The sequence below is a fragment of the Protomyctophum parallelum genome (assembly GCF_964188405.1).
Source record: "Protomyctophum parallelum genome assembly, chromosome: 8".
In the NCBI taxonomy this organism is placed as follows: Eukaryota; Metazoa; Chordata; class Actinopteri; order Myctophiformes; family Myctophidae; genus Protomyctophum; species Protomyctophum parallelum.
The window spans coordinates 9,191,677-9,215,384 of record NC_139703.1 but is presented as its reverse complement, the minus strand read 5'-3'; the positions used below and the strand labels follow the sequence as shown (position 1 = coordinate 9,215,384).

General features: G+C 40.3%; 2 protein-coding genes and 1 long non-coding RNA gene across 4 annotated transcripts in view; 2 read left to right on the top strand and 1 right to left on the bottom strand.

Annotated features, from left to right (window-relative positions):
• The first annotated feature begins 3,931 nt into the window (after positions 1 to 3,931).
• Positions 3,932 to 8,096, top strand: LOC310863630. Its single transcript, XR_014569683.1, has 3 exons — positions 3,932 to 4,060; positions 4,299 to 4,385; positions 8,026 to 8,096. It is a non-coding gene; the product is annotated as an uncharacterized lncRNA (long non-coding RNA).
• Positions 8,097 to 10,103: 2,007 nt separating this feature from the next.
• On the top strand, positions 10,104 to 16,333 carry LOC310862796 (interferon-induced GTP-binding protein Mx3-like). The gene is made up of 13 exons (XM_083770876.1): positions 10,104 to 10,438; positions 10,973 to 11,110; positions 11,543 to 11,697; positions 12,761 to 12,899; positions 13,029 to 13,134; positions 13,441 to 13,533; positions 13,782 to 13,860; positions 14,021 to 14,143; positions 14,644 to 14,785; positions 14,891 to 15,049; positions 15,318 to 15,394; positions 15,548 to 15,832; positions 15,976 to 16,333. Exons 1-13 carry the CDS (start codon positions 10,252 to 10,254, stop codon positions 16,198 to 16,200), a joined length of 1,908 nt encoding a protein of 635 aa, XP_083627002.1. The 5' UTR covers positions 10,104 to 10,251; the 3' UTR covers positions 16,201 to 16,333.
• A 2,371-nt stretch (positions 16,334 to 18,704) lies between these two features.
• The window catches only part of LOC310863529 (sodium-coupled neutral amino acid transporter 3-like), a 54,827-nt gene continuing 49,823 nt past the window's right edge, over positions 18,705 to 23,708 (bottom strand). For both annotated transcript variants that reach the window (XM_083771940.1, XM_083771941.1), the window contains 2 exons: positions 23,562 to 23,665; positions 18,705 to 22,859 (listed from right to left, as the gene is read on the bottom strand). In XM_083771940.1, coding sequence (XP_083628066.1) covers positions 22,755 to 22,859; positions 23,562 to 23,665 — 209 coding nt within the window. In that variant the 3' untranslated portion in view covers positions 18,705 to 22,754. The remainder of the gene's footprint in view (positions 22,860 to 23,561; positions 23,666 to 23,708) is intronic.

The following is a 23,708-nucleotide window of genomic DNA, read 5'->3' as shown; positions in this document are numbered from 1 at the left end:
CAGTGGGAGGGTAGCCGCAATTTGCAACTCTAGATTTTTTTATAATGGGATGAATCTAGAGTTGCAATACCCTCCATTGACTCCCCACTCATCCAGTTTGGTTTGCGATCTGCTTGTCTTAAACAACGTTAAACACCAACATTGCAGCTGTAGTCCTAGCTTGAATTATCCTCTTTCAATCTGCCGAGCTTGTTTTTCGTAAAAGTCCACCGTAGACATGTTGTTATGAGCTACTTTCTGTCAAGAAATTCTGTGCGGGTGATTATTTTTTCTAAGTGTTGCAGTTTGGAAGCACTCGTTTTTGTCAACGGGCCGCGCTGCTGCCTCCTGCATTATGTGCAAATTCGAAACAGGTGGAATGCAGGGCCGTTCAGTGACATTCGACGAGTGCTTCCAAACTCCAGCACTTAGAAAAATAATCACCTGCAGAGAATGTCTTGACAGAAAGTATCTCATAATAACATCTCTACAGTGGACTTTTATGAAAAACAAGCTCGGCAGATTGAAAGAGGATAATTCAAGCTTGGACTACAGCTGCAATGTTGGTGAGTTTAACGTCGTTTAAGACAAGCAGATCGCAAACCAAAAAAGATGAGTGAGGAGTCAATGGAGGGTATTAACTCTAGATTCATCCCATTATAAAACAAATCTAGAGTTGCAAATTGCGGCTAGGAAAAGGGGTGGGCGGTGGGGGATCCACAAGCTCAATATGACTTACAGCTTGTATAACATGTGACACATTTAAGAGTATATTAAAATAATAAACAACATCATTTTCAGATGGTGGTCCGTCCGTGGCCAAATACATGTATATTAATACCTGCAGCGGTGTGTAGCAGCAGGGTGTCCATCTCTCTCTGCACCAGGCTGCACATGAACTGTGCGGCCGCGCTGAGGCGCTCCAACACGAACACTCTGAGCCAACCGCTTCCGCCTGTCGTGTGTTTGTCCAAAACACACGATATCTGCTCTGCCACCGACGTCATGTGTCCGTTTATCTCCAGCAGCACGGACTCCATTTGATTCGATTTAACTGCTTTACGAGACATTTAAACTTATTTATTTAAGACACGTTTTAACTTCTTTAAGAGACGTTTAAACTCGTTTTATGAGACATTTGGACTTGAGCTCCTTTTGTTGTGAGACCGTCTTCGTTTGGAGAAACCTCCTCGCGTCAACAGGAAGAAGAAGAAGAACTACACGACCTTCTACTTCCTGGTCAACGTGTGTCACGCATCAAGGCGGAGTATCTGACGTAGATCACCCGGCGGCCATCTTGCTTCGGGGCTACAGTACAGTATGTGCTATAGCAGCTCAAACTAAAACAGTCATAACTCCCTCAAATCTTGACAGATTTACAAACGGGTTGGTTTATTACAAACGTTGTCAACGTGGCTATGATCAGTGCCGTGCACAGATAGACACTAGGGGGTGCTAGAGCACCCCCTGCCCTTTTGGCAATGTGCTCTTAAAAAAATAAAAACGTTTTATTTATTTTCTTAATTTGTAGTGTGTGGACCATGCGGTGACATAAACTATCATTTTCTTTTTTTTTTGCACGAACACCTTACTCAAATGTATCGTTCGTGGGGATCGGTCAGTTCATGGTCACTGCTCCAGCTTTGTAAGGAGCGGAGGTGATAACATTGACACGAAACAAGACAGGAACGCCCAAAAACGTCACAGCCGGTTTTTTAACAAGACAGGAACGCCCAAAAACATCACATCCGGTGTTTTACCCCGGGCAGAATTTTCTATGGCTGCCAATGCAACTTTTTCCAATCCTTAATCACATACGGCAAACACCTATGCCGATAATATCTAACTTGCGGAGGTAACGTGCCTTGTCCGCGGGCAACAGATCTTTCAACGTATGGCATTGCAAATACGTTCGATAATCGCTACTCTGCGCAATATTGTTTTGAAAATGCCGCAAATTGCATTGCAGTGAACGAGAGCAAATCACAAATCACAAATCTTACCCCGGGGGGTGGGCGGAGCCGCGGAGTCGCAGCTGACGCCCCTCCCTCCGCTCTGATGACGCGTTGTTATGTCAATCCGGAGTTGGGTCTTTCTATATCTTTACCTTTACGGACAAGTTAATAAAACTTAAACTGAAAGGCTTAGTTTAGATTCTCAAACAGCACTAGATAGAAAATGATAATCCGACAGAGACGGTGCTGGCAATATGCCAGGGGATGACGTCACAACTAGGTAGGCGTGACATCAGCCCTGACAAGCTTACAGCCAGCCATGCAGTGTGCTTTCCTTGAAGCAAAGGAAAAGTTAGCCATGGTTCATGACTCTCAAAAGTAGGCTACTAGTACTGAAAGACAGTAGAGAAAAGTTGAGTAACTTTATATAGATAACACTCCGAGTATAAGGTCAAGCAACGGCAGCAAAGGGCGATGGACCAGATTGTCTATATTGGTAACAGCGCTCTCCGTGGTGCTGAAGTCTACAGTGCACCATAGAGTCTACACTACAGGTGAACATGGGCGAGTCCAAGAAGCACTTTTGTCCGGTGGTGATGGTTAGCCTATAGGTGCAAATCTGCATATTTGTTGTTTAAATGCTTAAGCATTTTGTTCTGTTTTAATGTTTAAGCATGTTTTAATGCTTAAGCATTACGTTTAATACTAGTATTTTTAAACCTTACTTACTACCTTACTTTAGAAGTAAAACCTATGTTTCTATGTCGGTGGTTCTCAAACTATTTAATTTCAAGGACCCCAGAAATCATATAAAATTGGCCGCCGACCCCCATCTGAAAATGTGTAGTTCCAGGGACCCCCCCACCTCCGGAAGCAAAGATTTGAGTTAAAAAACGTTCGCTCTGAAGGAATACAAGCTCGAGCTTGTAGATCTGTTATTTTCAATAGCTAAAGTATAACATAATGCTTAAAACACAGGGTTTCCCGTCCTGAATGGATTAATGTGCTATAGTGTCTAATGTTCTACAATACATAGTGTGTTTCGTACTTTCGTTGCTGTCGGACAGAAACCTTTTTGTTTGTTTTCTGTAAAAGCTTGTAGATCGGCTATTTGTGTACTTTTGTGGTGTTTCTACTGAATGTACCTTTTAGAATAGAAAGGAAACCCCTTAAGATGTATAAAATCATGTAATTTCCTAGGGGTTCCTTGTCACAAATATACAAAGAGTACAGAACAACACAATACAATACATCCATGCATGTGCAGATTCAAAATCCACAACAGCTCTTCTGTAACTATCGGCTCCAACTCCACATAATCGCCCACAAAATGAGAAACTTCATGCATACACTTACATTACAAGCACATGCAGCAAGTAACATGCAATGACATTGGTTTCCAACCAGCAAAGCTATCCTGCGTGGTTGAACTGCTTCAGAAAGTCTTGAAACTGAAAGCTGTACGGCTCCTTTAATATGTCGCCACCCCGAAATGATTTCTTGTTTGGCAAGAATGTGGCGCACACATGATGGGAGGCTGTATTGGTGGAATTAACTTTACCACCAGCTTTGTGAAAACAGACCGTGCAGTTACAGAAAATATATAATATACTACCCGATCTCTTTCTCAAAACATGTCTTGTCTCTTTAGGGGTGGTTTAAAAAGTAGCCTAGTAGGCTACAGTACTTCCAGTTTATGATACACACTGGGCCATTTGATATGCAGCATGCAGTCAGGGCCATTCCTATCTTAATTTGTGCTATGGCATTCACTCCATTCAGAAGCTTTTATCAGAGGGTGTACTGTAAATAGTTATGTTTGACTCAAAACTCGGACATAAGGGGGTGCTGTTCTACACATTTGGTCAAGAATATTATATACAGTCAGTGGAGACTGGGGAAAGCTGTAAATCTGGGTGGGCCTGCGTCCAGTCCACCCAGGCCCACCTACAAATGTATATGAACACTGATTTGTTTCATGCGTTTGTGTGTGTGCAGGTTCACAACATACCAGAGGATGCTTGGTACGTTAGCCCAATGTGAATTCTCCATGGGGAAGACGTTGATGGTTTATGACATGAACCTTCGCGAAATGGAGAATTACGAGAAAATCTACACAAATATAGGTGGGTCAACAGCTTGGTTGTAGAGAGTTTGACTTGTTACACTACACACACACACACACACACACACACACACACACTAATTTAGAACTCAATTTAAATGTGTACATGAATGAATTGTAATTATCCCCGAGGCCACCTGTGTCAATGTCTGAATGTGATTGATGTGCAGTTGATTGATGTGCAGTTGATGTTTGCTTCAACTGTAACGTTCTTACCGCCTTCTGTTTAAACGCTTTAGAGGAAAACATCACATCTGCACACGACAAGATATCAGAATGCAAGAAGGAGATTCAGAGGGCAAAGAGAATACGAAAGAATCGACAAGGTGAGACAAGCATGGCAGCTTTACAACAACCTCTATTGATGTTGTGGGGATGTCTACACAAAAGTGTATTAATATCCAGCAGTAGTGCCTATATAATAGGTGGTAAAGGCAAATAATAAAACAATAGAATAAGTTAACAAAATGACATGCATTACTTACAGTATAACACAGCCTTGAAAACCAGGAAAAGACAACATTTATGCCATGTCATAATCAATAATTATTTTAATTGATATGTTTAATATGTTTATTTATTTGGGCACATCAATTTACAGTATACACACACATGACATGTGCTTGTATCATTACATTGTAGCGTCCCTGTGTTTTTCTTTTCTCCTTTTTTTAAGACAGACAAATTGTAAACCACCTACATTCAATTCAGTTTTATTAAAGTGTCAAATCACAACAAGTTGTCTCAAGACACTTTACAACCAACATTCAATACATCAACGATAAAGCAAGTACGAAACAGGCTAACAAAAGCAGACAAACAATAGACATAGACAAAAAAAGTAAATAAAACTAACAAAATAAGAAAAGAAAATGGATCATTGGTTATTTTTGCATTAGTTCATCAGAGCAGTTGATCAGCTATAGCAAGACGCATCAAGCATTAGAGACAATTAACCAGCTATATACCGAGACACATCCAGCATTCCCTTGCATTGGTTCAGAGCAATAAACAGCTTTACGTAGACCCGTCAAGCCTTCCCTTGCATTGGTTAAAAACAATTTAGCAGCTATTCAGAGACATATTAGCTAAGGGCAACCTATGGTAGGTGGTCGAGTAGAAGTTACCATATTTTGGTAAAATTGTCTTCACTGGCTTTAGACCTAGCACTCATACTCTCCATGGGTAGAATTGTATATATGTCCCGGTACCACTGTGTAACTGTTGGTGGTTTGTCCAATTGAAATGACACATTTTCTGGCGAGAACTGGCAATTATTGAAGAAGCATAACATTAGCTGGGTTCAGGGCCATATTCCGCTCTGGAAGGCTGAGCAAAAAGAGACCTTGTTTTCTTTACAATTATACATTTAAATTTAGTTTTTTTATCTCGAGGTCCCAAAAGCAGCGAATATAAGTACCAGTTTTGTCTTTGCATTTAGAGCATAATGGAGATCTTGAAGGGTCAAACTTGTTCACCATGTATGGTGTCCTGTGTTGTCTATGCTGGGTCTCCCTAAGTCTATTACAGCAGAATATACTACTGCCATTTGGTAGTCCCCTTCCCAGGATGATATTACTTTATCTATGCTATGCTTGTTCCAAGTATCCATAAACTGATAGAAGTGGGAAATAAAGCCTCTAGGCTTTGTAAATTGGGTGAGACATTTATCTAGTGGGCTTTTAACTGGTTCGTCTGGGGGGAGCTTAATGCTGGTTTGAATAAAGTGACATACTTGCAAGTATGTCACTTTACATGTAAATAGGCTAAGAAGTGTCAAAACCTAAAACATCTTTCTAGCCAATCACAGTTGTACCCATCCTTTTATAAAGGTACACAACTACACACCCATTTCCCGTTATAGAAGAAGATCCTTTTGATGGAAACGTTGAATCAATAATAGACCTGTGGAGCTGAGTTTCTTTACCAGTGTTGCAGACTCTATTTTTTCCTCCCAATTCTACAAATGCCTTCTAAATCAGTAGTTCTCATACTTTAAAGATTTTTTTTTTAAGTAAAAAATAAATAAATAGCAGATGTACAAGCTCGCAAGCTGTTAGCTTTTTTTTATCAGCAATTTTTGAATAGCTATCCCCAAAATCTAAAATGACACAGGATGCTTTCTCGGTTATAATACCATAAAGCTGCACTCTGGAACTCATTTAAATGAATACAACCATAATTTTAACCATATAAAACATCACAAATCTGTATGAAGGACCGGTGCATGTTAATAATATAACTAGCACTGTAGCACACCTGCAGTGGGTTGGAAATGGACTCTACCTTCTGTTCCAAAGAAAGAATGAGAAATGCAGATCCTGGTGTCGGTTTGACACCTAGTGGTTGATGTCCGTATAGCAAGAGAAATCTATGAAAATATGGGAACTAAATCGTTACCAAGAAATGTCTTCACCAATGTGTTTCTAAATGTGTCTAATAACATGTACTAAAAGTTTGAAATTCAACTTCTGTGGGAAATTGAGTTATTAGCATAATATGTGACCATACCCATAACATCCTATATAACATCCAAAAAGTCAAAATTTCATCATTCTTTAAGTAGCATGTGACTATATGAAACTAGGGGTTTTTCATGATTCTGAATCCATTCCAAGCATTAGTTTTGCACAAAAAACACTCCTTGGGCTAAATTAGGCCATATCCACTTGACCTCATCACGTTTGTGATGACGGCTATGGCCGTTTTCCTCCCAAGGAGTGTTTTCATGTCACATGCTACTGAAAGAATGATGAAAGTTTGACTTTTTTTCTTTATATACGATGTTATGGGTATGGTCACATATTATGCTAATAACTCAATTTCCCACAGGAGTTGAATTTCAAACTTTTAGTACATGTTATTAGACACCTTTAGAAACACATTGGTGAAGAAATGTCTTGGTAACGATTTAGTTCCCAGATTGGTCAAATACCTGATAAAATGCCCTTACTAGTAGGACACCTACTTGTTGAAGAGTAGCAGTGCCTTTTGATTGATTGAAATTTGTATTCAGTTTGTAGAATGGGTACATTTCAAAGAAAGTAAAGGTCAATAGAAAATCTTGTTTACATCAGGGTCCTCCATTTTCAAGACATACTGTACAAATATACACATCGTATCTTCAAATACGCAGTTAGAGAAAAAGGGAATACGTGAACAGTATATTTAACTTACAGGGGCCAGTTTTGAATTGCAGCCGCCTGTAAGTGCTCTTTAAGAGCGGTTTTGAAGGAGGCTAGGGATTCACATTTCTTATGGCTGTTGGTAGGGCGTTCCACATTTTAGTTGCATATGAGCAAAATTAATTGAACCTCTTGTTTGAGCCTCACTTGGGAAGTGGAGTTCTGCTGTCTTGGGTTAAAGTAATAGGAACATGAAACTTAGCTTTCTTGGTTAAAGAAATGGGAAAGTGAAACTTAGCTATCTTAGTTAAAGGAGTAAGAAAGTGAAACTTAGCTTCATTCTGGGCGGGAACTGGTGTTTTAAGCATTGTTATACTTTAGCTATTGAAAAATAGCAGATCTCGAGCTCGTAGATCTGCTTTTTTTTTAATCATGAAAATGTAGTGAAAATCTTTGAATATATATATATTCTTTCAGAGTGAACGTTTTTAACTCAAATATTTGCTTCTGGGGGGGTCCCTGGAACAACATATTTTCAGATGGGGTCGGTGGCCAATTACATATATTTGTGGGGGTCCTTGACATGAAAATGTCGAGAACCACTGACATAGAAACAGGTTTTTCAGAAAACTGTCAGGATTTAGAAGACATTTGTAGAATCGTCCTCTGGTCTAAATGGGTTAAAGAAATAGGGAAGTGGAGTTCTGCTTTCTTGGGTTAAAATAATACTTGTTTAACAAACCAGAAATGTTTGGTTGATGGTTCACAAAATGCGCTGATGGAAGGATAGAATTACCTGTTATATGCCTTGCTATTAATTGTTTTGTGTTCTATTTTCTAGATGATGAGAAATCAGACAGTGATGAAAACAACCAGGATGCCCCCATGGAGAATGGTGAATGAATGTGGGGGAGACTCTGTGAACAAATGAGGACTTTTAAATGATTGTTTTTTTGCCCGTTTGTTTTTATATGACGTCTAGTTATTTTCCTGAATAAAGTGATTGCATACTAATGTGCTTGTGTGTTGTGATATAAGTGGTGATATATGCCATGATTCTCATAGTACAATTACATTTTTTGTGAGAATCTGTTTTCACACTGTCAGAGAAGACATGATCCTTTACAATGTGTAAATGTAAAACTAGTGGCTGTTTTGTGGCACAAATCACAGATTGGGACTATAGACCTAAGAAACACTTTCAGTCTAGAGGTTATATTTTGCCGTACATCCATGGACAGTCTCTCAACCCCACTGCTGTAAACCACTTAAACCCTATAGACTAGAGCGTCGCAGTCCTGCCCCCTTTCATGACGACGCCAGGCCCGGGAAATAATTCAAAATCATTTTTCCCATAGACATTTCAAAACGTATTTATTTAAAGACCTTATAAGCGTCGTACAAACCCAACTCGAGTTGAGACAAATCATGACAACAAACACAATATTTTGGACCAAACAAATAATTACAAAGAAGAAAAACAACAAAAGTATTGTAACCTGCCGTTTTCTTCTTTCTAATTATCTTTTCGGCCGTTGGCATGTCGCTTTGCAACACGACGTGTCGTGAGCTTGTCGATCTATCACAAATTAGATCCTGATCATATGGGTTTTCAAAAGGTTGCATGAAACAGAAATGCTTTACTCAAGACAAGGCCAACCTTTTCAAACGGTTGTTTTTGTCAATTGACAAAGAACCCTCCGTTGCCAAATTACATTGAAAATGACAGGGACCATTTGTGTCCTCATGCTGTTTGGCCATCTGTGATGGCCCTTCAAGGTTAAGTTGATGTGTTAGGAGGCTTCTGAGGCTATGCCCTGACCTCTTGAACCACATGAAATATAGCATCCCTATCAAACATTTAGTAAAAAAAAAATTAGAGGCACCTTTAACAATGGCAGATCTACAAACATAAAAGGTTGTGACAGGTCATGAGGTCATGAGCTTATAGATCAGCTATTTTTGCTATTTGATATACAACACACATGAAATGGTTAATGGAGGTGAGTTTCGTAGAAATCTGGATTGTTACTGTTTTTCAGTTCTCAGATCAACAAATTACGTACATGTGTCTTCTTGTGTTGCGAAGGTAAATACAAATAGAAAGGTATGTTGTTGTGTTCACAAACTGATTGTCAAATGGTGTCACATTGATTCTATACTACTAATTTATTATTGATGCTATGCACGCCTGCAGTCTCCAGGGATAATGCTGTGCAGTCTTGGCTGTTAAGTCATCATCATTCTCAATTTCTCATGTTGTCTTCTGTAACAGCTGGTCTGGACGTGGGCTGACCTCAGGGAACGTTCATAAACAATGATAGGGCAGTCTCCATTGGGTAACAGCCTAGGTACTTTACACTATATTATGATGTTAAGGGGGGAAATTGTATTGCAGTAGCCACTAGCCATGAATTCACCACCAGGTGGCAGTTCCATCACAGCAGCAGCACCAACATCCAGCTGCTTGTAGGCAAAGTAATTTTTATTGGTTTCAAGTGGCAGATTTTAATTGTGAACAATTAATAATATTCTGTATATAAAATACAATTCCATTCATATTACACACAATCGGCTGTATAAAGACGAGAGAAGCTTGTAGGCCCAAGATATTGTTTAATGGGTATAGTAAATTATAGTCTACTTTAACTTAAGCACACTAAAGGTGACTCCAGACCGAACAAACTTTTTGTCTGATAGGCTACAATCTGTTAATTTGTCTGATATTGTTATGGAAGAAGCAGGAGCCTCTGTATAGCTTTCTTTTCTGCAGGGCGTTGCCCAGCCCCATATGCCCTGACAATAAATTAAAATCAATGAAACATTCGAGGCTGGGTGCTATTTGAAACTTTCATCCAGAGAAACGAAAGTGAAACTTAAAATATGCTAAGAAGCAGTTCCAGTAAGCATCCCTGTACAGTCAGTGGTAGCTTAAACAGCCCCTACACCGACTCAGAGACAGTACCGACTGCCTGTCCGTTGCTATCGCCTATCGTGCATGCGACTGACAATCAATTTGTAGGTGTTTTAATAATAGCCATCATCCTTTGTTAACCAACGGTAAATCATGAATAATCTAAACGAACATTTTGAGGAGAAGGTGCGTCCCTGCATTGACCTCATTGATTCTCTACGCTCCCTGGGTGTGGAGAAGGACCTGGCGCTTCCAGCTATCGCCGTGATTGGAGACCAAAGCTCCGGGAAGAGTTCTGTGTTGGAGGCGCTGTCCGGAGTGGCTTTACCAAGAGGAAGTGGTAAAACTCTTTTACAATATTTATTTTGCACTAGAAATAAGCTCCAAAATAAATTGCAGGCTACAGAACTTTTTAACTAAACCATGCAGGAGAGGAGACCATATAGCCGCTCGCACGCCCCCACATGCACGACAATGCGCGTTGACGGCGCGCTCAATAGAACAAAGCATGAAAGCAATCGTGCCAATTTCGGTCCTTTTCATAATTCAATGTTTTAGGCAAAGCGATGCAGGCCTAATTATTATAGGCTAACCTATGTATGTTCATTCCATACCAAAACTGTGTCGCGTGCGCGAGTGTGTGTGTGTGTGTGTGTGTGTGTGTGTGTGTGTGTGTGTGTGTGAGAGAGATTGTGATTCTGACCTTTCATCTCCGTGTGTCATGTGTCAACACACGGAGAGTTGTGCGCGTGTGTACTAGTGACACACGCACAACTGATGTCACTACACTGATAAAGTGAAAGTGACATTAAGGTGAAGGTTAAAATGGGTGATTTTACCTCTTTTCCCCACCTCTTAACTCTTTCCCACTAAGGTATTGTGACAAGATGTCCTCTTGAGCTGAAGATGAAGAGAGGGCATCATGGAGAGAAGTGGTTTGGAAAGATCAGTTACCAGGGCCATGAGCAAGAGATAGAAGACCCCACAGATGTGGAGAATAAAATCCGTGAAGGTGGGCTCACTTTAGATTGAGATGTTCCCCCCATAATTGTCTGGCATTTTTCATTATTGTTCTTTTACCATTTAATATAACACTGAAACCATCCCTCTCTTTTTAGGTTGAGCTAAACAGCAATAGCACATTTACATACTAAGTGTGTCACTTTGTGCCATGCCACTGCACTGCTATTTTTGAAAAACCTTTTAATTTATAATTGTACTGTTTTAAACATTTTTTATTCCAATCTTTACTTCTTGGTGTCCATGGAACACAATAATTTGAGATGGGGGGTCGGGGGCCAAATACATATGGGGTCCTTGACTTGAAAACGTTTGAACACCACTTAAGTTTTTCAGAAAACTGTTAGGATTTAGAAGACATTTGTAGAATCAGACTCAGGTCTTAATGGATTCATCATGATGTACCATATTATATCTCCATTAGCCCAGGATGAGATAGCAGGTGTTGGAGTGGGGATCAGTGAAGAGCTCATCAGTCTGGAGATCGTCTCTCCTGACGTTCCAGACCTCACTCTCATAGACCTGCCTGGCATTGCCAGGGTGGCTGTGAAGGGTCAGCCCGAGAACATCGGGGACCAGGTATGCTACTGCAGGGGGGCTGGGCAAATACCCGATAATATATCGAAACGGTTGTGGAAATTTAGAGATTTCCACAGTGAGAGAATCAATACCGTTAATTACAACTAAATGCCTTTAGTGGATTTCTACAAATGTAATAATATATAATAAATCAATAATTATATAGGAATAAAAATGTAATTTCCATGATAGAAACCAATATTTTACTACTCGACTTAATACTCCGACTTAATCTTGCTCATGTACAGTAGGTTAATTGATTACTCGCGAAACAGGCAGATTCGAATGCCATCAATGCATTGAAAGGGACAAAATCACGTTTAATTAGAACAATGCTCTCAGTAGCTGTCTACTGACCTACCGCAACCGTCAGCAAGGCAAAACGTTATATTCTGACATTATTAACCCTAACCGACCTCGTAAGTTCCCTAACCTCATCAGTCTTAATCGGCCACGTAAATCCCCTAATCTCTAGTCATATCAGTCAACCGGCCACGTGAGTCAGTTGACAACGCGCGTCGTCTGTCATTCTCATTATACACAACACATTTCAACATTGCTTTTGAGTGTTTAGAAAAGTGACAATTGAACTGTGCGGACAGTTCAGAAACCTGACTACCAGTGACATCATCGGGGGGGGGGGGGGGGGGGGGGAGAGAAAAGAAACTACAGCCTTTATCTTCCTGGAAAGTTAGCACACTGAAATAGAAGCCATGTTTTTTACGTTAATATAAATAAAGAAAAATGCCGATGATGTCACTGTCTGGTAGGCAGGATTCTGAACTGTCCACAGCCCTCCTCTGAGACATGGGATCCGCTGCTCCCGTGCTTGCGGTTATGGTTAGGTTGGGGTTTGAGGTAGGTGGTTGTTTGTCGGACCAATGACTAGTCTGAACTAAGTACTGCACCCATGTGTGCAGACAGAAACGGTGCCATGATATAATGAGCATTACTGAGGTCAAATTATATAAAGATCGGTCGAAATAAGTGGCCCTTTAGATCATTGCTGATTTGAAATACTAAGACAGGTTCATCAAAATGACACAAGGATGTTTATTTTCAGATAAAGAGACTGATAAGGACGTTCATCAATAAACAAGAAACCATTAACTTGGTAGTTGTTCCGTGCAACGTGGATATAGCAACGACCGAGGCGTTGCAGATGGCAAAGGAAGTAGACCCTGAAGGCCAAAGAACTTTAGGTAAACAATAAGTGGGTTGTGCTGCTCAAATCTGATGAAATGCTTCTTTGTGTCTTAGGTTTTGTTGTGTTTTAGGAATCACATACAGTAGACATTTGCACCTCTCTCCCTTACACTCTGGGTATACAGGCATCCTCACCAAACCTGACTTAGTTGACAAAGGCACAGAGGAGACAGCGGTGGACATTGTTCATAACGAGGTCTTCCCCTTGACGAAGGGCTACATGATCGTCAGGTGACAAATTGCGCTGATTCTCTCGTTGCACCTTAATGTCTAATATTATAGACATATCATCTGATATGTGTATGCACCTTATGTCTAACCTATGCATGTGCAATGCATACTGTATGAACTGGATTGTGACAGCACAGACTATTGTACAGTACATTAATATTATAATGTCATGTAGATATTTTAGATTTCTCCTTGTTTCTTTTTTCTCTAGTGTTTCTCCATGCCACACACTTATTTTCTTTCTTTCTGAAAAAATAAATACAAGCACGTGTAAACCATGTGATGTCCATTCTGATTCTGATTCAGGTGTCGGGGTCAAAAGGAAATCACAGAGAGAGTGTCTCTGAAGGAGGCCTCGGAGAGAGAAAGGGACTTTTTCAAAGAACATGCGCACTTCCGGTAAATGCCAATGTAGTTTGTATTTAGTCACAAGCTCTTCTTTAGTTTTAGTTTTTTAATTGCCAAAAATAGCTGAACTACAAGCTCAAAACGCAAGCTTGTAGATCAACTACGCTGTTGTATGATGGAGACAAAACAGTTGAAACATGGAGATACAAGGTTTCTTACCCTACCTGTTTTAAAGTTCTTGCTGTACAGATTGTGGTACCGTGTGTGATCAGTAACTTCCCCATTGTTTCTTTCAATAGCTGTCTTTATGATGAGGGCTATGCCACCATTCCTAAACTGGCTGAGAAACTCACCCTGGAACTCGTGAATCATATTCAAGTGAATCCTTCTCATTAATTCCCTGCAACGTTTTGATACATAAATTGACTAATAATCACAGCATACTGTACACACATTAAACTTGCATTTTTGTATACTGCATACACTGTATTTAGGTTTTGGAAGTTGACCGTTGCTGTCCCATTTGTTGTTGTCTCAGAAATCCCTGCCTCGACTTGAGGAGCAAATCGAGGAGAAGTTGGCACAGACCCATGCAGAGCTGGAGAGATGTGGCACTGGACCCCCACCTGAGCCTTCAGAGAGACTTGCCTTCCTCATCAATGTGAGCCCCTTCATGTGATGCAACCCTGACACTCTGATCTGCAGATTCTTCCACCTTAATATTCTTTGTGTATATCTGGAGATTTTTACAAATGCCACAGAATTTAGATATATTATTTAGGGCCGTCCGGGTGGCGCAGGAGTAAAGTTCCTGCCCCCACCACCATGGAGACCAGGGGTTCGAATCAGTCTTGGCCGGGCGCTCTAACAAACACAACTGGGTTAGAAGTAGAGCCGAGAGGGAGATCTCCCACCCATCATTCACCACTAGTGAACTGTACCCCTGCATGTGCACCGTCCTCCCAGCCTTGACATCACAAACTGTAGGAGTCAGCAGTTGGAATAGTAACCTAATTGGTAGAAAGAGATAAAGGAATAAGAATTGTAAATAATGTATAATTAAAATGTCTTTCAAATGTGTTCAAAGACACCTGTCTGTAAATACAATGTATAGTTTATACACATAGAATACATCTGAACTGGTTTTAATTTGTTTTCCAGAAAGTGACAGCGTTCAGTCAGGACGCCATCAGTCTGACTAAAGGGGAGGAGCTAAAATGTGTCGAAGAGCTCAATGTCTTCCCCATGCTCAGAAAAGAGTTTCAGAAGTGGCAGGAGCACCTGGACGACTCAGGAGAGGACTGTGAGTGTGTTAGTGCTGGTTTGGCTCTGCCCACAAAGATCTGGACAGACAGATATGAACAAGACATTTAAATAAATGAATGTCAAAATTATCAATATGTTACAGTTCACGAGTGGATTGAGGGAGAGGTGGCTGAATATGAAAATAAGTACCGTGGGAGAGAACTGCCCGGGTTCATCAACTTCAAAACCTTTGAGGTGATGGTGAAGGACCAGATCAAAAAGATGGAGGAACCAGCAGTCAAGAGACTTAAAGATATAGGAGGTAGGCCTATAGCACTATTATTAATACTCATGATTCATGAAACCTTCGCTAGTTCAACTGGCCTCCCAGGCTCCCCGTGTCCCTACACTCTATCAACCCACCAAGTACAATGCACATGAATCTCTGTCTGAATGTAGTCAGACAGACCTCAATGAGCTCAATGTTTAATGGCACAAGAAATAATATGTATTTGTGTGATTTCTTTCTATACAAAGTACTGTGTTGGGAATTAAAAGCTGATCTGTTGGAATGTTGTTATGACCTCTAGATGCTGTTAGGAAGGTGTTCATCCAGCTGGCTCATGATAGCTTTGTTGGATTTCCTCATCTGATCAAGACAGCCAAGGTAAGCACTGAACAACAAACCAGATAATAATAAATGGTATGCTTTATAATAATTATATGTGATAGTTGCTACGTTTTTGTCACTGTTTCCCCCTGTAGGCTATCCTTTTTTGCCTATGTCGACAGAATCACTTAAAGTTGGTTTGTTTTCCAGGCAAAGATTGAAGCCATCAAGCAGGAGAAACAGACCATGGCAGAGTCCACCATCAGGACCCAGTTCAAAATGGAGATGATCGTTTACACACAGGACAGAACCTACAGTCAAAGTTTGGACCAAATGAAGAAGGAAGAGATTATAGAGGAATCAGCCCAAGAGCCCAAAGGTTTTACTTTTGCCAAACTCAACTTTCAGAGTTTAGAGAGAAGGACCACCATTTACTCCTCTGATAAGCATGCCACCCTGCAAGAGATGATGTTGCACCTCAAGTCTTATTTTCAAGTAAGTTTTAAGTTAGCAATTTTCCGTCTAGAGGTCCGTCAAACGTCAAACAAATCAGAGAGAATGGCCATATTCACTGTAGTGTCTCTGATCATTGGCATCACTCACTGTCCACTGTCCACTCACTGGTCTGCACCCTCCAGATTGCCAGGCAGCGCCTGTCGGACCAGATCCCTATGGTGATCCGCTACTTCATGCTGCAGGAGTGCGCCTCGCAGATGCAGATGCAGATGCTGCAGATGTTGCAGGACAAGGAGAACGTGGAGGTCCTGCTTAAGGAAGACATCGACATCGGCAGCAAGAGAGCCTCCCTGCAGAGCCGCCTCAAGCGCCTGACGCAGGCCCAAAGCTACCTGGTGGGCTTCTAGAAGGGGGTGGGGGGGGGGGGGCTAACCCACATTGTTGTTCTCTCATTATCGCTGTCAGGATTCCAAAACTGTTAATTTTCAGGGAATGGGGAAATAAGAATATGTGTAGTTATTATTTAGTCACAAGTTTTATTTTATAAAACACAGACAGACTGTATTGTAACATTCCTCTACCCCAGATGTGAACCCCAGTTTTCTGCACTGAAGTGCTGAATTAGTTTTTTACCATTGAGCTATAGAGCCTGCCTGCTTGCTCATAATTTAATCTGGACCATCAGGTCAAAATTCTTGTAAGATCCTTTGTCTACTGTCTATATAGGTTAGACATGACCTTTTGACACTATCTAAATCTCTATAGAGCGTCGCAGTCCCGCCCCCTTTCAGAACGACGAGTGGCCCAGGAAATGATTCTCCATTCATTTTCTCCATAGGCTTTTCAAAAAGTATTTATATAAAGACGGTTACGCCGCGGACAAAGCCAACTCGGATCGTGACAAATCATGACAACAAACACAATATTTTGTGCCGATCAAATAATTTGAAATAAGAAAATAAAGGCAGGATACAACACTATTTGTTTTGTTTTTCTTCCTACTAATTATTTGATCGGCCCAAAACATTGTAATTATTGTCATGATTTGTCACGATCCGAGTTGGCTTTGTCCGCGGCGTAACCGTCTTTAAAAAAATACTTTTTGAAAAGCCTATGGAGAGAATCATTTCCTGGGCCACTCGTCGTTCTGAAAGGGGGCGGGACTGCGACGCTCTATAGAAGAGCAGGGAGACAAATGCAACCACTCCAAAAGTTATATATTGTATTAACATACTGTACCATACAGATTAGACACTGTATTCATAAAAAAGGTTACATATAGTGCTTAACCATTTTCCCAGTTATTTTATTCAAATATAGTAAAGTGTGTATCTACAAGCTTGTAGATCGGCTATTTCTGTGACTATTATTGTATGACAAAGTAGGATGTTAATATGAGAAAAGAAACCCCTCTTGAAATATGGAGATGCAATCTTTCTGTACGACTGCAACGATAAGACCTATATGCAAAGACCTATATGCAAAGACTATGCAAAGTCCCGTAAAATACTGTTGGCCAGCTGTAGCCTACTGTACACTCGGTTTATGATGTTACAATGTTACTAATGTTACAATTCAAGCAACAGTTATTTTGCTATAGAAATTTACCTTGTGTTTTGGTATTTTATATGGTTCCTTTCATTATGTAAGTACGCTCCAGACATACCTTCAATAAGATTTATTACACATTAGTGTATTACTACTGCTATCTGGTGAATAAATTCTTTGATTATTGAATCTTGTAACAGTTTCTTTTCCATAATCCATCATCATAACTGCTGAACACATTTGTGACCAGATTTGACTGATGGACTGCCATTGGATTTTTTAGATTTTTCGTTATTTCATGTCAAGCATGGAATCATAGCTTCAAATTGACACATTAGTTGTTCACTTTGACCCACCTGTTTTGGAGTTATGGCTTATAGAGTGACAGAAAACAGCGAGTTGAGAATTTTATCCGTTGTTCAAAAGTCAGTAGGCCTAGTGGAAACTGTCATGGAACTCCCCTCTTCAAATCCCAAGAACCACCATACATAAAGCATTTCACACGTTTTTCTTCCAAGGGTTATATTGAAATCCTTCAGGGTAGGAAAACAGAAACTTAACATGAACAGCCCAAACGTAATGAAAATGTTTTTTTTTTTTTTTTTTTGTAACATCAGAAAGCACAACACAAAACAAGCGGAGAGGAAACCCAATCACAGAACCATCATTATGCGTTCATACAGATCTACTGTATATAAAGGGTTTATACATTTAGATTACTATAGTCTTCACCGTCGGCAGGCCCCTCCCGTACCCAGAGTGCCGCTTCACAAGACGTGGGCTCCAACGACACACAAACATCTAAAGTGTCACTTTTATACTGGCGTCCTATAGTCGCCACCTGATTCAATGCATGCAATCAATGTCCCCATTCGTTTACCACACCCGCCTGTGTGGCGTCATCAATGAGTCCGTGTTCACACACGCATGCACCAATGCATCACAATATATATATATATATATTCAAAGATTTGCGCCACATTTTCAAGATTTTTCAAAGATTAGCAGACCTACAAGCTCGATCGTAGCGGTGCCGCGCTATGAGCTTGTAGATCTGCTATTTTTCAATAGCTAAAGTATAACAGTCTGTATACCAGTAAGACGAGAAGCGACCGCAGGGCTGAGACACAGCATGGTCAGGGACCACATGCAATACCTTCCAAGGACCACCAGTGGTCCACGGACCACCAGTTGAAAGCCCATGCTCTAGTCTAAACTAAATCATCAAAGTTGCCCAGCCCTGATCTAAATCAAGTTCACAAGGCCACTGTAAATGGGTACATAATAATATAGAGACACTTTCCAATATTGTTACCTCAACTTTATTGCAACATTGTTTCCAGTACAATAACTGCCAGCAATGTATTAAAATATAGATAGATACAAGAAAATAGACATGAATTGAAGGGGAAAGGATTTAAAAGCACTTTTATAAATGATTACATTTATATTTTTAATCAGACTAAAACTGTACCTTGCTATTTACATTATACAAACTAGATATGCATATATATATAGTAGAATATAAAGGGTTTACATTTATATACATTATTTATAAATGCTGCTGAAGTCAATATGTATTATGTCATTATTCAGTCAAACACATTTCAATAAATCAGACAAAATGAGGATTTATAGCCCGCACTCATACTGTCACGTGTCGAAAATAGCCGACCTGCAAGCTCGCAAACGTGTCGCGGAATGCGGCGCATTGTGAGCATACCTGCTCCTCGCTGCGTTGCTGGCCATTTTCAACCACTTCCAACCCTGGTGTCCCTATTATTTGGGAATGTCATTATAAGCGTTAAAGCGTAGGCTAACACATTTGCGAAGATTTTCAAAAACCTTTGTATAAAATAGGGTGCGTTTGAGTTGGGATGGAATGTTTGGAATCATAATCATGTGCCTCGCGAAAGAAAACAAAACACCAATTTGGACTCCTCAAAAATGTATTTTCAATTTTGTAACGTAGAAACTGTGTGACACATTGCTGCATCACACAAATCACAATGGACTGCAGCTTTTTCTATAATGGAAAGATGTGCAATTATTGTGCATGTCAAAAAGCCCCTGTAGTTCTATTGTAGGCCTATGCTGCAAACAGCACTACTGGTCTATGGATTTTGTTCCATGTCGCATAAGATTTTCACCCGTGAAAAGTGACAAATGAATGCGTCATAAAAACAGTAGGCCTACGGTAGCCCAAGATTTAGACTCTCGTAGAGTTTTTTTCGATTCTGACGAATGTCAGAAACGAAAAAAACTCTACGAGAGTCTAAATCTTGGGCTAGGCCTACGGTATGTATCACATTTTTTATTTTATTTTTTTGCTAAATTGTAATTCACATCACAATCTTCGTAGACAGAGTCAAAGATTGTGATGAGACTTTCTGACGGCTATTATGAGCAGCTAATTCGACCATCTCGCTCACCAAAAATAACTGAAAATAAAAATAAAGTGTGTTATCAGTTATCTTTTAGCATGCGACACAGCCATACTACTCCATAAATTGTGCTGAACACTGTTACAGTACCTGCAGAAATATTGAAAACAAAATGAATTGAAATATGCTTTGTGCTTAGTCTCAAAAAAGGTTTAAGTTTGACAGAACACGTCTAACAGTTACACAACAATACTCATACAGCACTGGTGTGAGAACAAGATTCATCATTAAAAAAAATAAAAATAAAAATGGGACCAGAGCCGAATGGTAATATTTCCATGTTAGGGCTGGTATGGTCCCACAAAGCAGCAACATGGGACATGTTAAAAAAATAATAATAATACTAAACGACCCTCACTATTACGCTACGGACTCATCATGTCAGACAATACTACAAAAGACAAAACGTAAAATAACACTGATATACATTATCAGGCTTTTGAAGTGTTTATGACGTCATTTTAGTCTGGTCCAGCTCGTTAGCCCGGACAAGTGTTAGAACAGCTGGTTTAAAACAACAGCTCGTCTATTAATGATAAGAGACCAATATAACACTTCACTTGTACTTCCATTCGAGTATACATTAAGATTTAACAATACATTGTGTACATTAAGTACCACAACTCCAATACAGTAATAGAGCCATGTTTCTTCTCAAACAACACAGACAATTCAATTAACACCCCTTTACAGTACAACCGTTAATTAGTTACTCTACTCACTAGAGTAGTGGAGGGGTCCTATGTGGACCATGGAGGCAAAACGCGCAGGAAGATTAGCTTCAAGTAGTAATCTGACAAAACGTCCATGTACCATGTTAGACCTTCCACACACATTGATTTGTTTTTAGATAGATATATAATGATCAATGATTTAGTTGAATCTGGGGGGCATTCCCTTAAATCATATCTCCGTCCATCCATTCAACCACTTTCGCAGGTTCAACGGCTCCAGCAGAGATTCCAGACTTCCCTCTCCAGAGCAATATTGGTAACTTCCTCCTGGGGGGTCCAGAGGCGTTCCAAGGCCAGTGAGTCGATGTGATTCCTCCAACTGCGCCTTGGTCTGCCCCGGGGTCTCCTCCCAGTGGGACGTGCCTCGAGGACCTCCCTATATATTCTATGTCATGAGCATTATACTAAGACATCATTTGCATGTTATTTGATTAATGGCTGCACAGAGAACTTGTGCTTATTATCAGACAAAAAGTGCTATAGTTAACCATCAACTTTGCAGGACAGTAAAGAGATTACATGTCTTTCTGCATTATGGCATCACATCACTTTCATTTCAGTAAAGGGCACAAGCTGAAATGAAGCAATATTTACAGACACCAAATTGAAGTGACCCTGTGGTTTGTGTGTGTGTATAACTCTGTGTGTGTGTGTGTGTGTGTGTGTGTGTGTGTGTGTGTGTGTGTGTGTGTGTGTGTGTGTGTGTGTGTGTGTATATATATATATATATATATGTATATATATATATATATATATATATATATATATATATATATATATATATATATGGGACCCGGAATCCCATTTGCAACTCCAAAAGAGTGTAAAAATGTAATGCTTTGTGCACTTTAAAGTTAAGTTAATCACGGTGGATTTTACTGTGTAAATTGTGTGTCTCTGTCCCCTGCTGGCTCACAGCGCTGTCTATGTCAGTGGTTCTCAACTCTCTGGGTTCCTTTAGAAGGGGTTCCAAATGGACCCCTTACAGGTCTGTAACTCTGAGAGCGTACACATGAAACTGAATGGACAATATGGTACCATTTGTACACTGTCAGAGTTACGAGAACCATTTTGTCCAGATCGAGGACAAACACACAGACACAACAAGCAGGGGCAGGCCTGCTCGATACTCTGATATCCCTGTGCATAACAGATTCTAATGCCACATGTCCGCTGTAGCTGTACACAATATTGCCATGACTCGAATAACTTAAATAGGCTTAAAAATCATAAAAAGAAATGTATATATCACTCAATGCCATAGTTTCCTGTGACCCTGAAGGCAGCACAGATCTTAACGTTGAGTATGGGGTTGGTAGGTTATAGGTCAATCTAAGGACAGGGTAGCAACAGATGGAAAGGGGTGGCGGATGTAAGTCTCACGCCGAAAACAACCGATCTACAAGTTCACACTTGTACATCGGCTGTTGTACAACAACAGTGTACAACTAACTAAGCAATAAGCATAAATATACGGCTTTAGTCTTCAGTGGGGCCAGCTAGGTGCCTAAAGATGACAGCCTTCTGCACTGATGTTGTAACTTGTTACTCGTCTTGCTATTTTAGTCTCACTATAAGGCACAGCCCCTGAATGGAAAGGAGCCATGTTTATTCACCTGGCGCAAAGGTGCAAAAAAATCATGTGCTATTAAACTTCCCAAAGAAATTATACTGGCCTGCACCTGTTCATAGAATTTGGCAGAATGTACAATTCCTGTGTGCTATTGAGTGAAAGGCAGTCCGTCTAGACAGAGAGAGAGAAAGAGAGAGAGAGATCTTGTGAACTTTTTTCTCACGTAGCCAGACGATAGGAGATGGAAAAATAGCAGCGAGAACAGCTGGTAACAAACCAATCCTGATATTGTCCCAATATCAAGGACCACCCTAAAGTGTTTTGCATTGGTTCTATAACGCAGTTTGTTTTTACATTTCTGTATTTGTTTCTGGTTTATTCACCCTTAAATAGAATTTAGATGTCATATCAGGCGTTCTAGTAGGCGGGGCGCTCTCCGATCTTCTGGCTATGTGAGAGTATCGTGAGCTAGGCTACACTTGGCTCCGCCAACCTTAAAGGTCTGTGTCCACAATTTTCTCTTGGAAGTGATAGGGCATCTTCAACAACATGATCCAAAAATAAAAACAACAACAATAACAATAACAACAACAAAAATAAACAACAACACAAATCTACTTTAACAATATAAAACCTGAAAAAAACGAATGATACGACAGAGCCTAGTGACCAGTACTGGCTTTGCTGCTCCCAGATGTCCAGTCGATGATGATAAAGCTGAGGCTCATTATCATGAAGAGGAAGCCTATCCCAGCAAAACAAAAAGCCTAGAAGAGAGAAGGAAAGGGTGAATGAGAAAGATACAATTTACAATTCAGGCATTGAGCAGATGCTCTTAATCCAGAGCCATTTACAGCAAGCAAGAACAACACATGGTAATACATCAAATACAGAGAAATAGTCATGAAGAATCATAAGCTGTAGAGCAATGTGACGTCATTTGAGGTTCGGGGGGCGGGTACCGTCCTAAAGTTGGCTCTTCGGTGCTACTGAAAATGTCTGATGAGCCGAAATCATTTTGGCACTACAGCGCCGAAACAGCGGTAAAATAGGAGTATGAATCGGCCCATAGATGGAGTCTGAAGAGGTGAATTTTTATACGGCGGAAGATTGGGAAGTGCATTCCATAGTTTTGGAGCTACACTCTGTAACTTTCATGTCCTACGCCTGATTCAAACCACGGCCAGTCCCACACGCAAGTGACATTTTCACCACTGAGCTAATGGAGCTTGCCTGCTTGCTCAGGGCAAAAACTGCATTTTGACCTTCGGCACCAACTGTCAAACCAGACCAGTCAGACCACAGGATATACTGTAAATGTCTCAATAGACAAATGGGGAAACCATTATGTTGTATGGTGTAAATATTATGTACTGTAACATACTCATCCATACACATTGTATTCACCATCAAAAGTGACATAGTGTAGCTCTAACACTATTACTAGTGTAGATTGTCATTATACTCACCAGTATTTTTGGGGTTGAGGTTAGCGGCTCTTCTTCTTTGGGTACGATACGGATGTAGAAAACAGCAGGGAAGATGAAGATGAGACATGGGGCTGACGTGGCACCTGGCAGACAGGAGGCAAAAACAAAAACGTTAAAAGGAATGAT

Bases quoted from the DNA above. Each gene is read 5' to 3' on its own strand.
- LOC310862796 (XM_083770876.1), top strand. From the start codon at position 10,252: ATGAATAATCTAAACGAACATTTTGAGGAGAAGGTGCGTCCCTGCATT. The intron at 14,144-14,643 runs GTGAGCCCCTTC...TTTGTTTTCCAG, and splicing joins GACTTGCCTTCCTCATCAAT to AAAGTGACAGCGTTCAGTCA. The intron at 14,786-14,890 runs GTGAGTGTGTTA...AATATGTTACAG, and splicing joins GGACGACTCAGGAGAGGACT to TTCACGAGTGGATTGAGGGA.